General features: G+C 45.8%; 2 protein-coding genes across 6 annotated transcripts in view; one reads left to right on the forward strand and one right to left on the reverse strand.

Moving 5' to 3' along the window:
• Positions 1-16522, reverse strand: part of LOC117356608 (mucin-5AC-like) — a 111869-nt gene extending 95347 nt beyond the window's left edge. Inside the window, exon 1 of one of the 2 annotated variants that reach the window (XM_033936065.1) lies at positions 16259-16522. In XM_033936065.1, coding sequence (XP_033791956.1) covers positions 16259-16297 — 39 coding nt within the window. In that variant the 5' untranslated portion in view covers positions 16298-16522. Of the gene's footprint in view, positions 1-4699; positions 6381-16258 lie in introns of those variants that run through there. The other variant, XM_033936072.1, reaches the window with a different exon arrangement.
• A 65-nt stretch (positions 16523-16587) lies between these two features.
• Positions 16588-18533, forward strand: part of LOC117356615 (zinc finger protein 501-like) — a 29208-nt gene continuing 27262 nt past the window's right edge. The window contains exon 1 of one of the 4 annotated variants that reach the window (XM_033936085.1): positions 16588-16646. The gene's annotated coding sequence lies outside the window, so the exon portion shown is untranslated. Of the gene's footprint in view, positions 16647-17343; positions 17394-18533 lie in introns of those variants that run through there. The other 3 variants (XM_033936094.1, XM_033936102.1, XM_033936112.1) reach the window with 3 other exon arrangements.

Raw genomic sequence — 18533 nt, forward strand, 5'->3', positions numbered from 1 at the left:
GGAGATTGCCAGATGGGCGATGTTACAATAATCGAGATGGCTTAGTATTAGGGATTGTACCAGAATTCTGAATGATGAAGCGTCAAAGTATGCTCTAATAGACCTAAGCTTCTAGACAGTAAAAAAACCCCTTTCTGACTAGGGAGCTCACTTGGTCTTTCATGGTTAGGCCTTGATCCAGTATTATCCCCAGAACCTTCATTGTAGGTTGAATAGGGTAGCTGAGCTTGTTGATGCATAGTGGTGTTGTGGTGACAAGTGGGTGTGGTGAGGCCACGAAGAGTTTAGTTTTTTCTGGATTAAGCTTCAGTCTGAATTCTGTTGTCCATTGCTCCATCAAGTTTAGTACTTCTGTTGCCATCGGGGTAGCTTCAGAGAGAGAAGTAGCGAACGGGATAATGATTGTAAAGTCGTCTGCGTAACTGGATAATTTTATGCCTTGCTGGGCCAGCTATGCACCTAGTGATGACATGTAAACATTGAAGAGCAGTGGGGATAATGGTGATCCTTGTGGAACGCCAGATGGGTTTCTCCAGGTATTAGAAAGGTTGTAATTGAAACATACTTGATAGGTGCGGGACATAAGGAAACCTTGGAACCAGTCTAATACCTCATCTTTGATGCCAATTGCGTCTAAGCATTGTAACAATTTCTCATGATCGACTAAGTCAAAGGCTGAACTCATGTCAAATTTCATGATCAAGGCGTTATGGCCCTTGCTGAATAAGGAGCATAAGTAATCCAGGATCGCCGCAATCACTGTCTCGATGCTAAACAGAGGTCTAAAGCCAGATTGGGTTTCATGTAAAAGAGAGAACTGATCAAAGTATTCCATCAATTGGGTATGTACCAGACCTTCCATGATTTTTACGAAGAGTGGGATGGAAGCTACTGGTCTATAGTTGGTTACCGATGCTAAGGATTGTTTACGATTTTTTGGAATTGGGGTAATTATAATGTGACCATGATTAGTTAGGAATTTTCCATTTTTAAAATTATCGGTCAGATAGTTCCACAATGTTAGTTTAAAGTTTAATGGGGCTGCTTTCATAATGTCAGGGTTACAGGGATCCAGAATGCAATGTGATTTAGTGTACTTGTTATATAGTTTGATGTAATTATTCTTATTCTTAAGAGAGGCAATTGCTTTAACACTAGTTTTCATAGGTGATGCAACTTAGATAGCCACTTTTTTTTTGCTGCCTAAGTAGATTGTCTAAATATGTTAGCATGTGAAGTGGGAAGAATTTCAGAAAGAGACAAAATATCACCCAAAGTTCTCTCTCTTACAATTCCTCTTTACCGGCAATTCTGGTGGCATCTCTTCCTCCCCTAACCCATCCTTATCCACTATTTATTTATTATAATTTATACACTGTACAACTGATTAAAACTACTTTACACAATGAACAATTCCACTCGTACAGAATGACAGGGTTGATACTGAAATCAATTTAAACAGCCAGATATGCATTTAACCAGATAATGCTGTTGAAAATGCATGGTTAGCACCCAAGCTGAAATGGAATATTTTGTGGGTATCGTGGGGCGAAGCCAGCACTTATCTATTCTGTTTTCCCCAAAGAGCTCAGAAGGGGTTACAGGTTAACATACATAATATAGAATTAACAGGTTATGATTTGCCATAATTGCAGGTTTTACGATACAACTTTTTATCATAACTCGATACAAATGCCATTATTCTGAACATCCTAATTCTACATATGATGCTTTGAGTTGCAAATGCAAATTGGGCATGTACACAATTTGCGCATGCTTAACTGAATAATTACTCAATTAGTGCCGATAATCGGTTTCTTAACAAGCAATATTTAGGGTTAATTTGATTTAAATTTAGGCATGTAAATTTGGGTGTGGAACCTGTACCTAAAATTTATGTGTTCCTAATTTACATTCCTAATGTGCCTTCAATATCTTCAGAAACTGCTACAAATCATACCAGTAACCACAACCTAGCAGGATATAAATGTCACAATTTTGAGTGAAAAATTTTTTTTTTGCAGATTCTTCAGAAATGCCACTACCAGCCCGTTATTGTTTGTAACCGTAGCTGTGTGATATTTTCTTCAGCATTTGTATCATCATTAAATCTGCCTTTAAAAATATTTTTTTTTTTTTTTACTATAAAGTGCTTTTTGTATCACTCTCTCTTTAATCAAGTTTCAAGTTTATTCATTATTTGATTAATCGCCTATCATAATTACTAAGCGATTTACATTTACAGAAAATACATGATAAAATATTAACAATAATATAATAAAAATATAAAAATCATATTAAAAAAACTAGACAAATTTGAACAGGAAACATTGGGATAGAGGGGGAAGAAATACAATTTATAATAGGAAAGGAGGGACCGATAAGGGTAAAAACACAAAAGGACAGGGAAAACAAAATAATTATAGGAAATAGTATATATGTATATATAGCTGACTAAAATGAAAGGGAGTTGTGAAGAGCAATTGGCATTTCAATTAAATATTGAAAGCATCTTTAAAAAGAAAACTCTTGAGTTGGCTTTTGAATTTATCAAGATTTTTCTCCTCCCTCAAATAAAGTGGGAGAGAATTCCATGTTTGTGGTGCTGTGACAGAGAAGATATATTGTCTTCGGGTATTTATGATTTTAAGAGTGGGAATGACCAATAAAAGTTGTTGATTGGATCGTAAAGTTTTTTGAGAGGAGTATGGAATTAAGACTTTATAAATAAAAGATGGAGTTTTGGATAATAACGATTTAAAGGTGAGTAAAGATAACTTATATAATATTCGGTGTGCAACTGGGAGCCAATGTGCTTTTTGTAGTAAAGGGGTTACATGATCAAACTTTTTGGCCCCCATAATTAATTTGATAGATGTATTTTGTATGATCTGTAATTTTCTGATTTCTTTTTGGGCCATTCCTTTGAATAAAGCATTACAATAGTCGATTTTTGAAATGATCAATGAATGAATTAGTATGTTTAAAGATTTGGGACAGAGGAATTTTGAAATAGAGCGGATTTGACGAAGCCTGTAAAAAGAAGTTTTGACCACATAGCTAATGTGGTCGTGATAAGTTAAGTTTTCATCTAGGATGACACCTAAAATCCGGATTTTGTTTATTTGTTTGAGCGTAATTCCCTGAATATTAATCGGAACAGCTAATTTATGGTTTAATAATAATAATCTTAAAAACTTTGATCTAAACTTTACTTAGCTTTAGTGCCGCTGTGCTGTGCGTTTTGATCTAAAGACTGAGTTGGGATGGGGCAAGGTGATAACGAAGATGAGGCTGTTCTTGAAAAAGCTTATGGCGAAACATGTTGACCAGTCCCTTCCCGGCACAGATGAATAATTAAAACGAAGGATGTCATTTAACTTCCCCACTTAGTTGTCCCATTCTGTCACCTCTGCATACTCTCCTTATACTGTCTCCCCTTCTCTAAGCTCTCTCCAGCTGACTTTTCTAATAGCTCCATATTTTTCATGTCAGATTGTTCGTCTCTTTTCTTGTGTGTATTCTTTACCTCGCATTTTGCTTTGTCTTTCTCCTCACTTCCACCCTCACCTCCTGATGGCGCCACTGTACTGTAGGGATATTGTCTAAAGAGAATTAAATATCTTGGGCACGAAACCCTTATCTAGGCTCTTTGGGGTTGAACAAATAGGGAATAGTAGATGCAGGATGAGTAATTCTTATGTCCTATCATTACTTGTTATTTAGATGGGATATAAGTCTGTTAAATAAATAAATAAATACCCAAATTATTTGTTACAGGTTAACTGGCTTGTCTAGACTCTGTGTAACCCTGGTAATAAATGCAGACCTCTCCTGACTAACAGACAGCCTGGAAATCCTGAGCCCTTCACCTTTTAAAGCCTCACAAGACCTCCTTTCTGATTCCTACAAATCTGCCCTACATCCAGCTGTTACCTGCAACCCTTCATTAATTCCAAGTGACCTTCCTGGACATCCTGATTTCTTCGCCTTTTCAAAGTCTGGAAATTCTCTATTTCTGTGGATAACACTCTCATTCTCCTTCTCTTGACAGCTTGCAACTTTGTGGAGAACCTCTCTCTTCTTCTCCACTCAAATCCAACAAACCACTAAAACCTGTTGCTACCTCTTCTATACCGTATTTCCTCAACAACAGGCCGTGGCTTATACATTAATTGTATAAACCTGCATATTGGGTGCAGCTTGCTTAAATGGGGCGGCCTATCTAAAAACATGAAAACTCATTTGTTAAAAGTATAATTCAGTGCACAAAAGGACGACATACCCAAATGATTCATTGAATTTAAATGTACTATTTACTTCAAAAAATCATAGACAGTGACGATGTTCATAGATACAGTTAAATTAAGTTAAAATAAGTAAGTTTGCAATTTGAAAAGCATATGAATTATGAAAATTAGGTCAATTAAGAATGACGCCATCATTGGTTCAGTGATAATGTTCATTCACTTGGCGCTGCTGCATCCAGCCTCTTCACATTCATCTCTTTCAGGTTCGTTGCTGCAATGTAAAAATTGAACTTTTTCAGACCTTTGCTACATTACATCTTAGTTTATTGTTGGCTGGAACGACTGGGGGGAGGGGGGTATGGTAGTACAGCAATGTCAATCATCTGTCTACACGTAAATTCATCAGAATAAAATTAACAACACTGAAAGGCAAAAATTATTAGGCTTACCTTTCTTCAAATCCTTCAAAATCAGATCCATAATTGTCATCGCTGATTGCGACCTCTGCTGCTTTCCTGTCGCTGATGTCGGACACGCTTTTGTCACCAGTATCGCTCTCAGATATTGCAGACGTTGCTTGTGCTGCTGGTAGGCTTGTAGGTGGAAGAAGGATTCCGGTTTTACGAAAACCGTTCTGCATGCTTTCTGGTTTCATGTTGTTCCACGCCAAAATAACCCATTCGCACACTTGACTGTATGTCGCACGTTGCTGCTGGCCAGTTGTTCTACGCCAAAATAACCTATTCGCACATTTGACTGTACGTCGCACGTTGCTGCTGGCCAGACAGAGTGACTGTATGCTCACCATCCGTCATCCATTTTTCCTACTCGATCCTCACAAGGCACTTAAATGCATGCTTGACAGCAATATCAAGTGGCTGCAGTTTACATGGAAGTCCACCAACCTTGTTCACTGCCTTTTGAACACTATCCATCAGATGAGCAGACATAGAGTTGAAAATCAGCAAGACCTTCTTGTTAAAAAAAATCCAGCTCCAGGCCACCTTCTGTAGTAATTGTCCACCCATTCCACCATAACATCTTCATTTATCCAGCCTTTCTTGTTCACTGAGACCTCGATACCCTTGGATAGTTTTTCCTGTGGAATTGTCACCCTCTTAAAAATCACAATTGGCTTCAGCTTTTTGCCACTTACCGTGCATGCTCGAAGAACTGCAAAACTTGTCTGCTCGTGACCTGTGGTAGTTACTGATGTGGTCTTTTTACCAACTTTATCGATAGTGCGTGTTGACGGAATGTCCATCTGCATTAGAACCTCATCCATGTTGATGATGTCATCCGTTGTTAGTTTTAGTGTCTCGATTTCCTTGCCGATGAACTCTCTAAAACTGTCAAGTTTCTTCTCCCAGTCATCTGGCAGTCTCTGTCCCATAGTCGTTCTGGCTCAGATAAATAGATCATTTTGTTTCATGAAGCGAGAAACCCAATTATGACCCCCTTTGAAATCATCAACTGCCATTTCAGTAACCATTCCTCGTGCCTTCATTTTGATACCTATTATTGAAACTATCTGATTGCTCTTACACTGCACGAGAATCCATTCTTTAAGTCGCTTACTCCAAGTTTGGTCATTTTGCTTCCCTTGTACACCTTGCACACTTACTTGGTGGAAGCGCATGCAAAGCTTCCTCATCTTTCCGCCAATTTCTCACTTGTTTTTCATCAACTTCAAAATGGCGTCCAGCTGCACAATTGCCGTTTTCTTTCACGAAAGCAATGACCTGGAGTTTAAATTCTGCAGCTTAGGACTTGCGTTGCGGCATGATATTGGTAAGTACAAAATTTTATCAATTTAATTGTTCACGCTCAACTATAATGTCATTAAAGAGTTGCAAAGGCCTACCAAGTGCACTGTCACTTTAAATCTTTTAAGTAAGAGCACAAACCATGTGCATTCCAGTGCCTTCCCGCCCAATGTTGGCTTGTCGAACCTGCAGTTCAGTAACAAAGTTAAGAAGCCAACTAGGGGAGGAAGGCGGAACGTGAAAATATATACCTGCAATCCTCGAACATCAATATGTATACTTTGGAGGAAAGGGGAGATATGAGAGAGATGTTTAAATATCTACGTGGCGTAAATGTGCATGAGTCGAGTCTCTTTCATTTGAAAGGAAGCTCTGGAATGAGAGGGCATAGGATGAAATTAAGAGGTGATAGGCTCAGGAGTAATCTAAGGAAATACTTTTTGTACAGAAAGGGTGGTAGATGTATGGAATAGTCTCCCAGTAGAGGTGGTGGAGATAGAGACTGTGTCTGAATTCAAGAAAGCTTGGGATAGGCATGTGAGATCTCTCAGAGATAATAGTTACTGCAGATGGGCAAAGTGGATGGGCCATTTGGCTTTTAGCTGCCATCATGCTTCTATGTTTCCATAACCAAAAACGTAATTGGCAACAACTTTTTTCCCCTAGTGAAAATATGCCACACGTAGGTTCAGATAAATTCTAAGAAAAATGTAATAGGACATCAGTATGGGCACAGCTGCTTGTCTGGAGTATAATTATGCCCCGGGCAGGATCTCATAGGTGACAAGCACCAAACTCAAGGTCTAAATAAGACCTTCCCCATACATCATAAAGTCCAATATAAAAATATATTAATTCAAAATCCACAAGCCCTTGGCATAAATTCAAACCAGATGAAAAAAGAAAATGTTTCTTATGCAGATTTTGAATGGATTTTGATATTTTGAAATTGGGAGTTTAAAACGTTTTCTTTTTTCACCTGGTTTGACTAAAACCCTAAGCGCACATGTGCACTTCAATCTCCGTGTGGCCATGATCCCTGATCCGTGGCGTGGTGCTCACGCAGTGCCTGCCTCAGCTGATTTCCTACCCTGATTTGATGCCGGCTTTCTCCTACACTGCTGGGATGCCAAGACTTTCTCCTACGCTGCCGGACAACAGCCTCGGGGCATTTGCTAAGCCAGCCGGCTGACTTTCTCCTACACTGCCGGAACGCCAGCCGCGGGGCATTTGCTAAGCTGGCCCACTTCGATAATGCGAGGAGGGCCGACCTAGCAAAAGCCCTGAGGCTGCCCGCCAAGGCTGCTGCTGCAGGAGAGGCTCAGCGGACCAGAGGGGAGGTAGGAGAAGCCGCCAAAGGAGTCGGGCAGAGGCAGGCAGGCAGAAATTCAGCTGGGGTAGCGGCGAGAGGAAGCTCCGCCCACCCCCCCGCGTCAGAGGCAGAGTCAGCGCCCGGGCTCCCCCTTAAAAGGAGTCGAGCCGAGCGCGACCTGCACTCTGACCGCGTGCTGCAGGAGAGGCTCAGCGGACCAGAGGGGAGGTAGGAGAAGCCGCCAAAGGAGTCGGGCAGAGGCAGGCAGGCAGAAATTCAGCTGGGGTAGCGGCGAGAGGAAGCTCCGCCCACCCCCCCGCGTCAGAGGCAGAGTCAGCGCCCGGGCTCCCCCTTAAAAGGAGTCGAGCCGAGCGCGACCTGCACTCTGACCGCGTGCTGCAGGAGAGGCTCAGCGGACCAGAGGGGAGGTAGGAGAAGCCGCCAAAGGAGTCGGGCAGAGGCAGGCAGGCAGAAATTCAGCTGGGGTAGCGGCGAGAGGAAGCTCCGCCCACCCCCCCGCGTCAGAGGCAGAGTCAGCGCCCGGGCTCCCCCTTAAAAGGAGTCGAGCCGAGCGCGACCTGCACTCTGACCGCGTGCTGCAGGAGAGGCTCAGCGGACCAGAGGGGAGGTAGGAGAAGCCGCCAAAGGAGTCGGGCAGAGGCAGGCAGGCAGAAATTCAGCTGGGGTAGCGGCGAGAGGAAGCTCCGCCCACCCCCCCGCGTCAGAGGCAGAGTCAGCGCCCGGGCTCCCCCTTAAAAGGGGGCGAGCCAACGGCGCGCGGCCGTTCGGCGCGCGGCGAAGGCGAGCGGCAAAGGCGCTCGCCTTAGCGAGAGCGCCTTTGCGAAGAGCCTTAAGAAGAGCCAAACAGAACACCGTAGGGCATATCCTTCGTTCTAAACACCCTATTGCTCAGATCTCTCTAACACCTAACTCCTAACACCTAACACCTAACTCTTCAACTTTACTCCTCAGAGGCCCTAACCTCACATACTCTCATACCATCTCTCATACTCTCATATTATCTCTCATACTCCCATACTATCTCTCATACCATCTCTCTCTCTCACATTTACTGTCTCATACTATCTCTCATACTCTCATACTATCTCTTATACTCTCACATTTACTCTCTCCCTTTTTGTTGTTATGGCAGGGCGGACAAGGAGTGTGAAACCTACAAGCAAGGTCGGCATCCCCTGCACTGAGGTCATCCGGGAGATGACCTCAACCTACGTACAGACGGAGGAGAACACAGCACCAGGAAAGGACGTCTCCGTGCAGACCGAGACCATCCCACAGCAGTACATTACGACCTCCACACAGACAGAGGAGGTCAGCCAGCAGGATGACGACATCATGCAGGAACTCAAGAGCCTCAGGGAGGAGGTAAAACGTCTAAGAGGCATTAGAGAGGACGAGGCCTATATCGATGGGATAGTGCAGGAACTGTCCCAAATCACAGAACGGGCCCGTGACGGATCTCCCATGGTGACGCCAGGGCCGTCACCACAGAAACCAACTGTTGGAGTTCAGGAGATGGATGGAGACACTGACTCCTGGCAGTTGGTGACCTCATCCACAGGTAAATGTAGGAGACCCCGCCCCCAATTTACAAACTCTTCACCTTCTTACTCTTTCTCTCACCAGGACAGCTTCACATCGACTCCACATCTGAACCTGAAGAACAGATTCCAGGTCTTGCAGGAGGAGACTACCGACGTGGAGCAAGACCAGGATCAACACATAGCTCCTTCTCCGGGGACAATGGATCGACACACCCAAAAGAAGCGTAGAGTCATAGCCATTGGGGACTCCATGTTGAGGGGCACCGAGGGACCAATATGCAGACCAGATATGCAGTCGAGGGAAGTCTGCTGTCTTCCTGGAGCCAGAATACGAGATGTGACCACCTGTCTTGATAGACTTCTCAAGCCCCAGGACTACTTCCCCATGCTGCTCATCCACGTCGGAACGAATGACACTGCCAAGAACACCCTGGAGGACATAGCCAGAGACTTCGGAGCTCTGGGAAAGAGGCTGAAGCAGACAGGAGCACAGGTAGTATTCTCTTCAATTCTTCCTGTTAGGGGCAGAGGAAGGGACAGGGACGAACGTATCGTGAAGACGAATGAGTGGCTACAACGATGGTGCCGGGAGATGAACTTCGGATTCCTGAATCACGGAGAGACACTACAGGGACTACAGGGACCAGACGGACTCCACTTGACCAACAGAGGTAAGAACGTCTTCGGACACCGACTAGCCCACCTACTTCGAAAGGCTTTAAACTAGGTAAGTCGGGGGTGGGTACCCACTTTTACACCAGAGCAGTAAGTAACAATCCTGATGTGGTGAACCAAAACTCCGCTTCTAAGTCTAAGGTAAGTACCCTTACTGCAAAAGAATTGCTAGGAGACACTTTAACTCAAATGGGTGGTTCTCTGCATGAGCTTAGTAAACAAAAAGAGTGGAGAGCTATGTATGTTAACGCACACAGCCTAGGGAATAAATTTCTAGAACTGGAAACAGAAATAGTTAATGCAGACCTAGACGTAGTAGCAATTTCAGAAACATGGTTCACAGACTCTCATGGGTGGGATATAACTATACCAGGATACAACCTGCTTCGCCAAGACAGAGAGGGTAAGTTAGGAGGAGGGGTAGCACTTTATATCAAAGAAAACATCAAGACAACCAGAATCACAGATATCAAGTATACTGGGGAATCCATCTGGGTAAACCTGGCCAGAGGCGGAGAAAAATGCCTGTATCTGGGTGTCGTGTACAGACCTCCAAGACAATCGGAGCACAAGGACATTGAATTAATTGAAGACATTGAGAATATCACCTTACGGGGAGACGTTGTTCTGTTGGGAGACTTTAACATGCCTGATGTAGATTGGAACACACTCTCAGCGACTACTTATGATAGCAGGAGGATATTAACGTCCATGAAGGGAGTACGACTCAAACAATTGGTATTAGAGCCCACTAGGTCCCAGGCCATCCTGGACCTGGTACTTACGAACGGGGAAAGCGTCTCAGAGATCTCGGTGGGAGAACCGCTAGCCACCAGTGACCATAACATGGTATGGTTCAACCTTAGGAAAGGCTTCCCTAGATCACAAACAAAAACAAGGGTACTCAATTTCCGGGGCACTGACTTCACACGCATGGGAGACTTCGTCCATCAGACGCTTCAGGTTCAAGAAGTAACGGAGAATGTAGAGGTTATGTGGTCAACCTTGAAATCGACCCTTCATGAGGCAACTATCCGCTACATAAAATCAGTAACTAAACAACAAAGAAAAAAGAAACCACAATGGTTCACTGATGAGGTCTCGTACCTCGTCAAGGATAAGAAAAGAGCGTTTCTCTTGTACAAACGCACGGGGGAAAAAGAAGCAAACATTGAATACAGGACAAAGTCTGCAGCGGTCAAAACAGCAGTCAGGGAGGCCAAACTTCGAATGGAAGAAACTCTAGCGAAGAACATTAAAAAAGGGGACAAATCCTTCTTCAGGTACATTAGCGACAGGAAAAAGAATGCAGACGGGATAGTACGCCTTAGAACGCCAGACGGGAATTATGTGGAAACAGATTCTGAAAAAGCCAAACTACTGAACGATTACTTCTGTTCAGTCTTTACCTGCGAGGCGCCAGGGCACGGGCCACGGCTGGAAGCAAAGGAAAGCAAGGAAGACCCATTTCTGAATTTTGAGTTCACACCAGCTGATGTTTACAGAGAACTTTCAAGACTCAAGGTGAACAAAGCCATGGGACCGGACAATTTACACCCAAGAGTGCTCAGAGAGCTGTGCGATGTTCTGGCGGAACCGTTAGCCATGCTCTTCAATCTCTCCCTAAGTACGGGGAGAGTCCCCCTGGACTGGAAAACAGCTAACGTCGTTCCTCTGCACAAAAAGGGTTGCAGAGCAGAGGCTGCGAATTACAGACCGGTGAGTCTCACATCAATAGTGTGCAAACTCATGGAAACTCTACTTAAAGGTAAATTAGACACGATAATGGATGAAGGGAATCTAAGGGATCCCTGTCAACATGGATTCACCAGAGGCAGGTCATGCCAATCCAATCTTATAAGCTTCTTCGATTGGGTGACAGGAAAGCTAGACTTGGGAGAGTCTCTGGACATAGTGTACTTGGATTTCAGTAAAGCTTTCGACAGTGTCCCACACCGTAGACTACTAAACAAGATGAAATCAATGGGTTTGGGTGAGAAACTAACTGCATGGGTCAGTGATTGGCTGAGTGGAAGACTTCAGAGGGTGGTGGTCAACGGCACCCTCTCTGAGACATCGGAGGTGACTAGTGGAGTGCCGCAGGGCTCAGTCCTGGGACCATCCCTTTTCAACATATTCATAGGGGACTTGACCCGGGGGCTTCAGGGTAAAGTAGCACTGTTCGCCGATGATGCCAAACTGTGTAACATAGTATGTGAAAGCAACCTACAGGATAGTATGACACAAGATCTGATCACGTTAGAAAACTGGTCCTCGACATGGCAGCTAGGCTTCAACGCTAAAAAATGTAAGGTCATGCATCTCGGCAGAGGAAATCCATGCAGAACATACTCCTTGAATGGAGAAACGCTAGCTAGGACCTCAGAGGAACGGGACTTGGGGGTAATCATCAGTGCAGACATGAAGGCTGCCAAACAAGTAGAGAAGGCCTCATCAAAGGCAAGGCAAATGATGGGATGTATCAATAGAAGCTTCGTCAGCCGTAAACCTGAAGTCATAATGCCACTCTATAGAACCATGGTGAGACCCCATCTGGAATACTGTGTGCAATTCTGGAGGCCACATTACCGGAAAGATGTGCTTCGAGCTGAGTCGGTCCAGAGGATGGCCACTAGGATGGTTTTGGGGCTCAAGGGTCTCTCATACGAAGAAAGACTGGGCAAACTGCAGCTCTATACCCTAGAGGAGCGCAGGGAAAGGGGTGACATGATTGAGACATTTAAGTACGTCACGGGTCGTGTCGAGGTGGAAAACGATATATTCTTTCCCAAAGGACCCTCGGTCACAAGGGGGCACCCGCTCAAACTCAGAGGAGGGAAATTTAGTGGCGACACCAGGAAGTATTTCTTCACAGAAAGGGTGGTAGATCACTGGAACAGACTTCCGGTGCAGGTGATCAAGGCCACCAGCGTGCTCAACTTTAAGAATAAATGGGACATCCACGTGGGATCCCTACGAGGGTCGAGTTAAGGAACCAGGTCATTAGCATTCAGACTTAATGGGGTGGGTCAATAGAGTGGGCAGACTTGATGGGCTATGGCCCTTTTCTGCCGTCATCTTTCTATGTTTCTATGTTCTATGTTTCTATAGTGAGTTCCACCTATTTTTCCAGAGTTAGCAATTTCCCTTCATGCCTGCATTCAGAATTGCTTAACTCTTGAGCAGGGCCACTACATACAGAAGTGATTAGCAGGGAAGGGAAAAGGGGTACAACTGGACAGGGGGAAGGTAAATGTAAGGGAGAAGGGCTACTACTGGACAGGGGGGAGCATGAAAGGGGTGCTGCTGGACGGGGGAGGTAAAAGGAAGGGAGAAGGGCTACTGCTGGACAGGGGGAGCAGGAAAGGGGTACTGCTGGACAGGGGGGAGGTAAAGGAAGGGAAAAGGGTTACTGCTGGACAGGGGAGCAGGGAAGGGGTGCTGCTGGACAGGGGGAAGGTAAAAGGGAGAAGGGCTACTGCTGGACAGGGGGAACAGGAATGGGGTGCTGCTGGACAGGGGGGAGGTAAAAGGGTGAAGGGCTACTGGACAGGGGGAGCATGAAAGGAGTGTTGTTGGACAGGAGGGAGGTAAAGGGAGAAGGGTTACTGCTGGACAGGGGGAGCAGGGAAGGGGTGCTGCTGGACAGGGGGAGGTAAAGGAAGGGAGAAGGGTTACTGCTGGACAGGGGGAGAAGGGAAGGGGTGCTGCTGGACGGGGGGTGGTAAAAGGGAGAAGGGGTGCTGCTGGACAGGGGGAACAGGGAAGGGGTGCTGCGGGACAGGGGGGAGGTAAAGGAAGGGAGAAGGGTTACTGCTGGACAGGGGGAGAAGGGAAGGGGTGCTGCTGGACGGGGGGTGGTAAAAGGGAGAAGGGGTGCTGCTGGACAGGGGGGAGGTAAAGGAAGGGAGAAGGGCTACTGCTGGACAGGGAGAGCAGGGAAGGAGTGCTGCCGGACAGAGGGGAGGTAAAAGGAAGGGAGAAGGGCTACTGCTGGACAGGGGGGAGAAACAGAAAGACAGTGTGAGAGAGACAGAAAGAAAGAAAGTCAGACAGGGGGCCAGGGAGAGAGAGAGAGAAAGAAAGACAAAACATACAGAAAGAAATAAAGAAAGAAACATCTATTCTAGCACCCGTTAACGTAACGGGCTAAAAAACTAGTATGTGATAAATGCTTGGGCTTTGAAAATACTTTGCATTATTCCTTTTGGGCTTCCCCCCAAATAAAACAACTCTGAAATTTGATATTTGCCAGAGCATTTAATACTGGCTAGAATGAGAACCTAGAGGGAAAGATAAAGGAGGTACACTTCTGCTTCATAAAATGTGTCTTGGAGTGAGGAAATGTATTTTATAATTGTGGACTGCTTCTGAGCATATGAGGAATTAATTGCACCAATTCCTCATATGGGAAGCATGGGAGGCTCAAAGTTCTCTGACGGTCTGTGTCCCATATGTGGTGATTTAGAATCATAGAAAAATGATGGCAGATAATGGCCAAATGGCCCATCTAGTCTGCCCATCCGCAGTAACCATTATCTCTTTCTCTTTCCGAGAGATCCCAGGTGCCTATCCCAGGCCCTCTTGAATTCAAGCACAGTCTCTGATTCCACTACCTCTTCTGGGAGTCTGTTCCACGCATCTAACACCCTTTCTGTAAAAAAGTATTTCCTTAGATTACTCCAGAACCTATCACCTCTTAGGGGCTGGTGAGGCCATCAATGGGAACTTCACTAACTTGGAACATGAGGATGTTACTGGCCAGACTTTACGGTAGGGAGAACGAGAGGGCACTCTCTAAAATTGAAAGTGGATAGATTCCATACGAACATAAGGAAGTTCTTCTTCACCCAGAGTGGTAGAAAACTGGAATGCTCTTCCGGAGTCTGTCATAGGGGAGAACACCCTCCAGGGATTCAAGACAAAGTTAGACAAGTTTGTGCTGAATCAGAATGTACACAGGTAAGGCTTGTCTCAGTTAGGGTGCTGGTCTTTGACCAGAGGGCCGCCGTGTGAGCGGAATGCTGGGCATGATGGACCATCGGTCTGATCCAGCAGCGGCAATTCTTAGATATCCTGCAAACAGGATAGTTGGATAGGCTGGAGTGAGCTTGGACGGCAACTTCAGCATTTGGAACCTAGGACAATACCAGGTGGACTTTACAGTTTATGACCCAGAAATATCAAAGAACATAAGAAACGCCTTCACCGGATCAGACCGAGGTCCATCTAGTCCGGTGATCCGTACACACGGAGACCCATTTAGGTGCTCCTTTTTGGAGACCCGGATTTCCCGTATCCCTCAATATGATCTGCAAGAAGGTGTGCATCCAACTTGCGTTTGAAACCCAGCACAGTATTTTCTGCCACCACCTCCTCCTCCTCCAAGTTAATCTAATCATGTATTTTTTTAATGGGTATAGCTAATGGGCAGACTGGATTTACAAATGGGATAAGTCTTATATTAAATAAGCTATAATATGATTGGATTAACAACCTAATATGCTTGCTACCTATTAACTGATCCCTTCATTGTGGGACAGTTGGTATTGGGGGGTGGGAATGGGGGAGGGAAATTTGACTTTTTTTTTCTGGATCTTGACTGGTAGTCACTGATGGCCACAAGAGCTCTTACCCGACATCCGAGAAAACCCAGACTTGTCCTCTTTTTAGAGGCCTGTCCAATTACCTGGACGGACTTTCCAAAACCCAGCAATTTGTCCAGGTTTTGGAAAGCCCTGATTGCATCTGGAGGGCCTCTGAGCATGCTCGTATGATGTCATACACATCTACGCATGCTCCAGACACAGCTGGAGCTCGTCAGGGAAGAAGACAGGAGGCTTTGTGGGGGCTGGAGGCAGAATAGGGCAGAGATGGGGCTGAATGGAACGGGGCTGGAGGCAAAACAGGGCGGGGCCATGTATACAGAGCTTTACAGCCCAAAATATGGTAACCCCTAATCCTAATAGCAAGGAAAAGGCTATTGTAGTGCTCCCCACCTCTTTTTTTTATTCTATCCTATTCTCTTCCTTCCACCCATAGGAGCCAACTTTTCAAAATGACTGGGGGTACTAAATCCAATGGAAATTAGCCCTTTCTGGACAGTTAAAGAATTTGCACAATATTAGAGGTGCTCGAGGCAGTGGCGTAGTAAGGGGGGGTGGATCGCCCCAGGTGCTAACACCTCTCTTTCTCTCCACCCCCCACCCCCCCAGGGACCGTCTATAAATGTCAGCCCACCTCTAAGAGAGTGCTTTCGACTCCTAACTCTTCTCACCTTGGGGTCTGCATCCCTAACCCTATATGTCATGTCTGTCTGTCCAAGTTAGATTGTAAGCTCTTCCGAGCAGGGACCGTCTATAAATGTCAGCCCATCTCTTTGAGAGTGCTTTCGACTCCTAACTCCTCTCACCTTGGGTTCTGCATCCCCAACCCTATATGTCCATGTCTGTCTGTCCAAGTTAGATTGTAAGTTCTTTGGAGCAGGGACCGTCTATAAATGTCAGCCCACCTCTTTGAGAGTGCTTTTGACTCCTAACTCCCCTCACCTTGGGTTCTGCAGCCCCAACCCTCTATGTCACGTCTATCTTTCCAAGTTAGATTGTAAGCTCTTCTGAGCAGGGACCATCTACAAATGTAAAAATGCACAGTGCTGCCTACGCCTTTCAACACTATAGAAGTGATAAGTACATGTTGGGGTGGGGAGGAGATAGTGTACTCCAGGCCCATTCACGGTCCCGTCGTCATTTCCTTGTCCCAGGGGGATCCGCGTTTCACCCCCTCGCCCGCCTAAGGGCTCAAGGCTTCCCGGGTCTCTGCTGCTGCCGCTCTCAGCATTTCGCAACGGGCTTGGGTTTCCAAAGTGGCAGCAGAGCGCCCGACACTTCCGTCCGGGACGGGGGAATCCAGTCAGCGTCCCATTCCCGCGCTCCAGCGACCGGAAGCCGAGCTTGGAGACTCTCTGGCTGCCTCCCTGACTCTCTATGGTAGCAGCAACGCCCTAGTGAGGAAGAGCGCAGATTGCTACCATAGAGAGCCGGGAGGCGGCCAGAGAGTCCCCTGTCTCGACCAGGGCGCGGTAGGTTGAATTGCAGCTCCGGGGAAAGCTGGTGGGGAACAATTGCATTGGGAGGTGGGGAGGGAAGGTTGTGGGCATGAGAGAAAGCAGTGGGAGACGGAATGAGCTGAAGTGGCTCAGACTGCCTCCAATAATGGCCTATGGACTTCTCTTTTAGGAAATGATACGAACTTTTTTTAAACCCTGCTAAGCTAAATGATTTCACCAGAATCTATCACAGGGGTAGGGAACTCTGGCCCTCAAGGGCCGTATTCCAGTCGGGTTTTCAGGATTTCCCCAATGAATATGCATGAGATCTATTTGCATGCACTGCTTTCAATGCATATTCATTGGGGAAATCCTGAAAACCCGACTGGAATACAGCTCTCGAGGACCGGAGTTCCTTACCCCTGATCTATCATAATGCTTAAATTATGCACTGGAATGATTATTGAGGTCTTCTGAGATCATCTTATGTTAGCTTGTATAGGCACTAGAGAATGACAGGGGGAAAAATCTGTTCCCGTCCACTTCACCGCAGCATCCACCCTTCCCTCTCGCCACCTCACTGCCCTTCAGCGGGCTGAGAATCTCCCCCTCTCCTACTTACCTTCACGGTGCGTTAGTAAAGAAACTTACTGAATCCGGCGGAGACTGCCTGCCTCTGCCTGCGCCTGTAGTCGCATGTGTGTGCGGGCGGAAGTTGCATCAGAGGAGAAGCTTCTCCACACACACATACACGACTGCAGGAAGGCTTTGCCGGCTTCAGTAAGTTTCTTTACTAAAGCGCCGCAAATGGAAGGTGTGGGGCGGGAGGGAGATAGATTTGGCCGTAGGGAGGGAGGGGGCCATGTGCCATCAGTGACCGCACGCCTTAACTGCAGGGACAAGGCCATTCATCGCTCCACAGGGCAGTGGATGGCCTTGTCCCCGTGCCCGCAGTGTGCACTTTTTCCCCCCCACCGTTTCGGCAGAATACCCACGGGTAACTGCCATGGTGTCATTATTAGGCACATAAGTCATCCGTGTCCCTCCTATTATAGTAACAACACTAACTTAGATTCTGAGTGAGCCAAGAAACAGTTTCCATTATTACTCTATTAGGGCACTCAATGACTTCTGATATTGTCATTTCTTTTTGTTTTTTTAATCTCTTTATTGGAGCAACGAGAATGCACAATAAACAGAGTAAGCCAAAAAAACAGAGCGAACAGCAGAAATAGGAGCATAAATAAAGCACAAAACAAAGTATTAGAAGCTACTGAATGCCCTTTCTACCTCCCATGCCAAATGTTCATCCTGATTTTTTATATTTTTAGAGAGTGGTTATTCCCGCTAGACCAGGGGTAGGCAGTTCCAGTCCTCGAGAGCCGGAGCCAGGTCAGGTTTTCAGGATATCCACAGTAAATATGCATGAGATAGATTTGCATTTCAAGGAGGCAGTGCATGCAAATCCATCTCATTCATTGTGGATATCCTGAAAACCTGACCTGGCTCCGGCTCTCGAGGACTGGAATTGCCTACCCCTGCCCTAGACAGGTAGACATTCTGAGTCTTTCCTGTTTGATTCATTCTAACATCTTTTAGTTTGGAATGAATAAAAAAGGCTTGTGCCACATCCTTCTCTTGACCTTTAAAAGATAGCTTAATTGTCACCATAGTACCCAAGTGTTTCACTTTGGTGTAGCAGGAAAACCTTTTTAGCCATCCAGATTCTCACCACAGTCAAGCAATGTACTGTAGGAAGCATAGATCCAGTATGGGACACATAAAAATCTAATATAATAAAGCCCTAAGAGCGCATGCGCACTCCCACCTGCATGCGCCCGTTTTCTGTGAGCTGTAGGGCACCGCAGGTAGGAGTGCGCATGCGAGAGAATCCCCCCCGAGGTGATGTAGGCCGCTGTG

Source organism: Geotrypetes seraphini, chromosome 1 (genome assembly GCF_902459505.1).
Source record: "Geotrypetes seraphini chromosome 1, aGeoSer1.1, whole genome shotgun sequence".
Taxonomy (NCBI): Eukaryota; Metazoa; Chordata; class Amphibia; order Gymnophiona; family Dermophiidae; genus Geotrypetes; species Geotrypetes seraphini.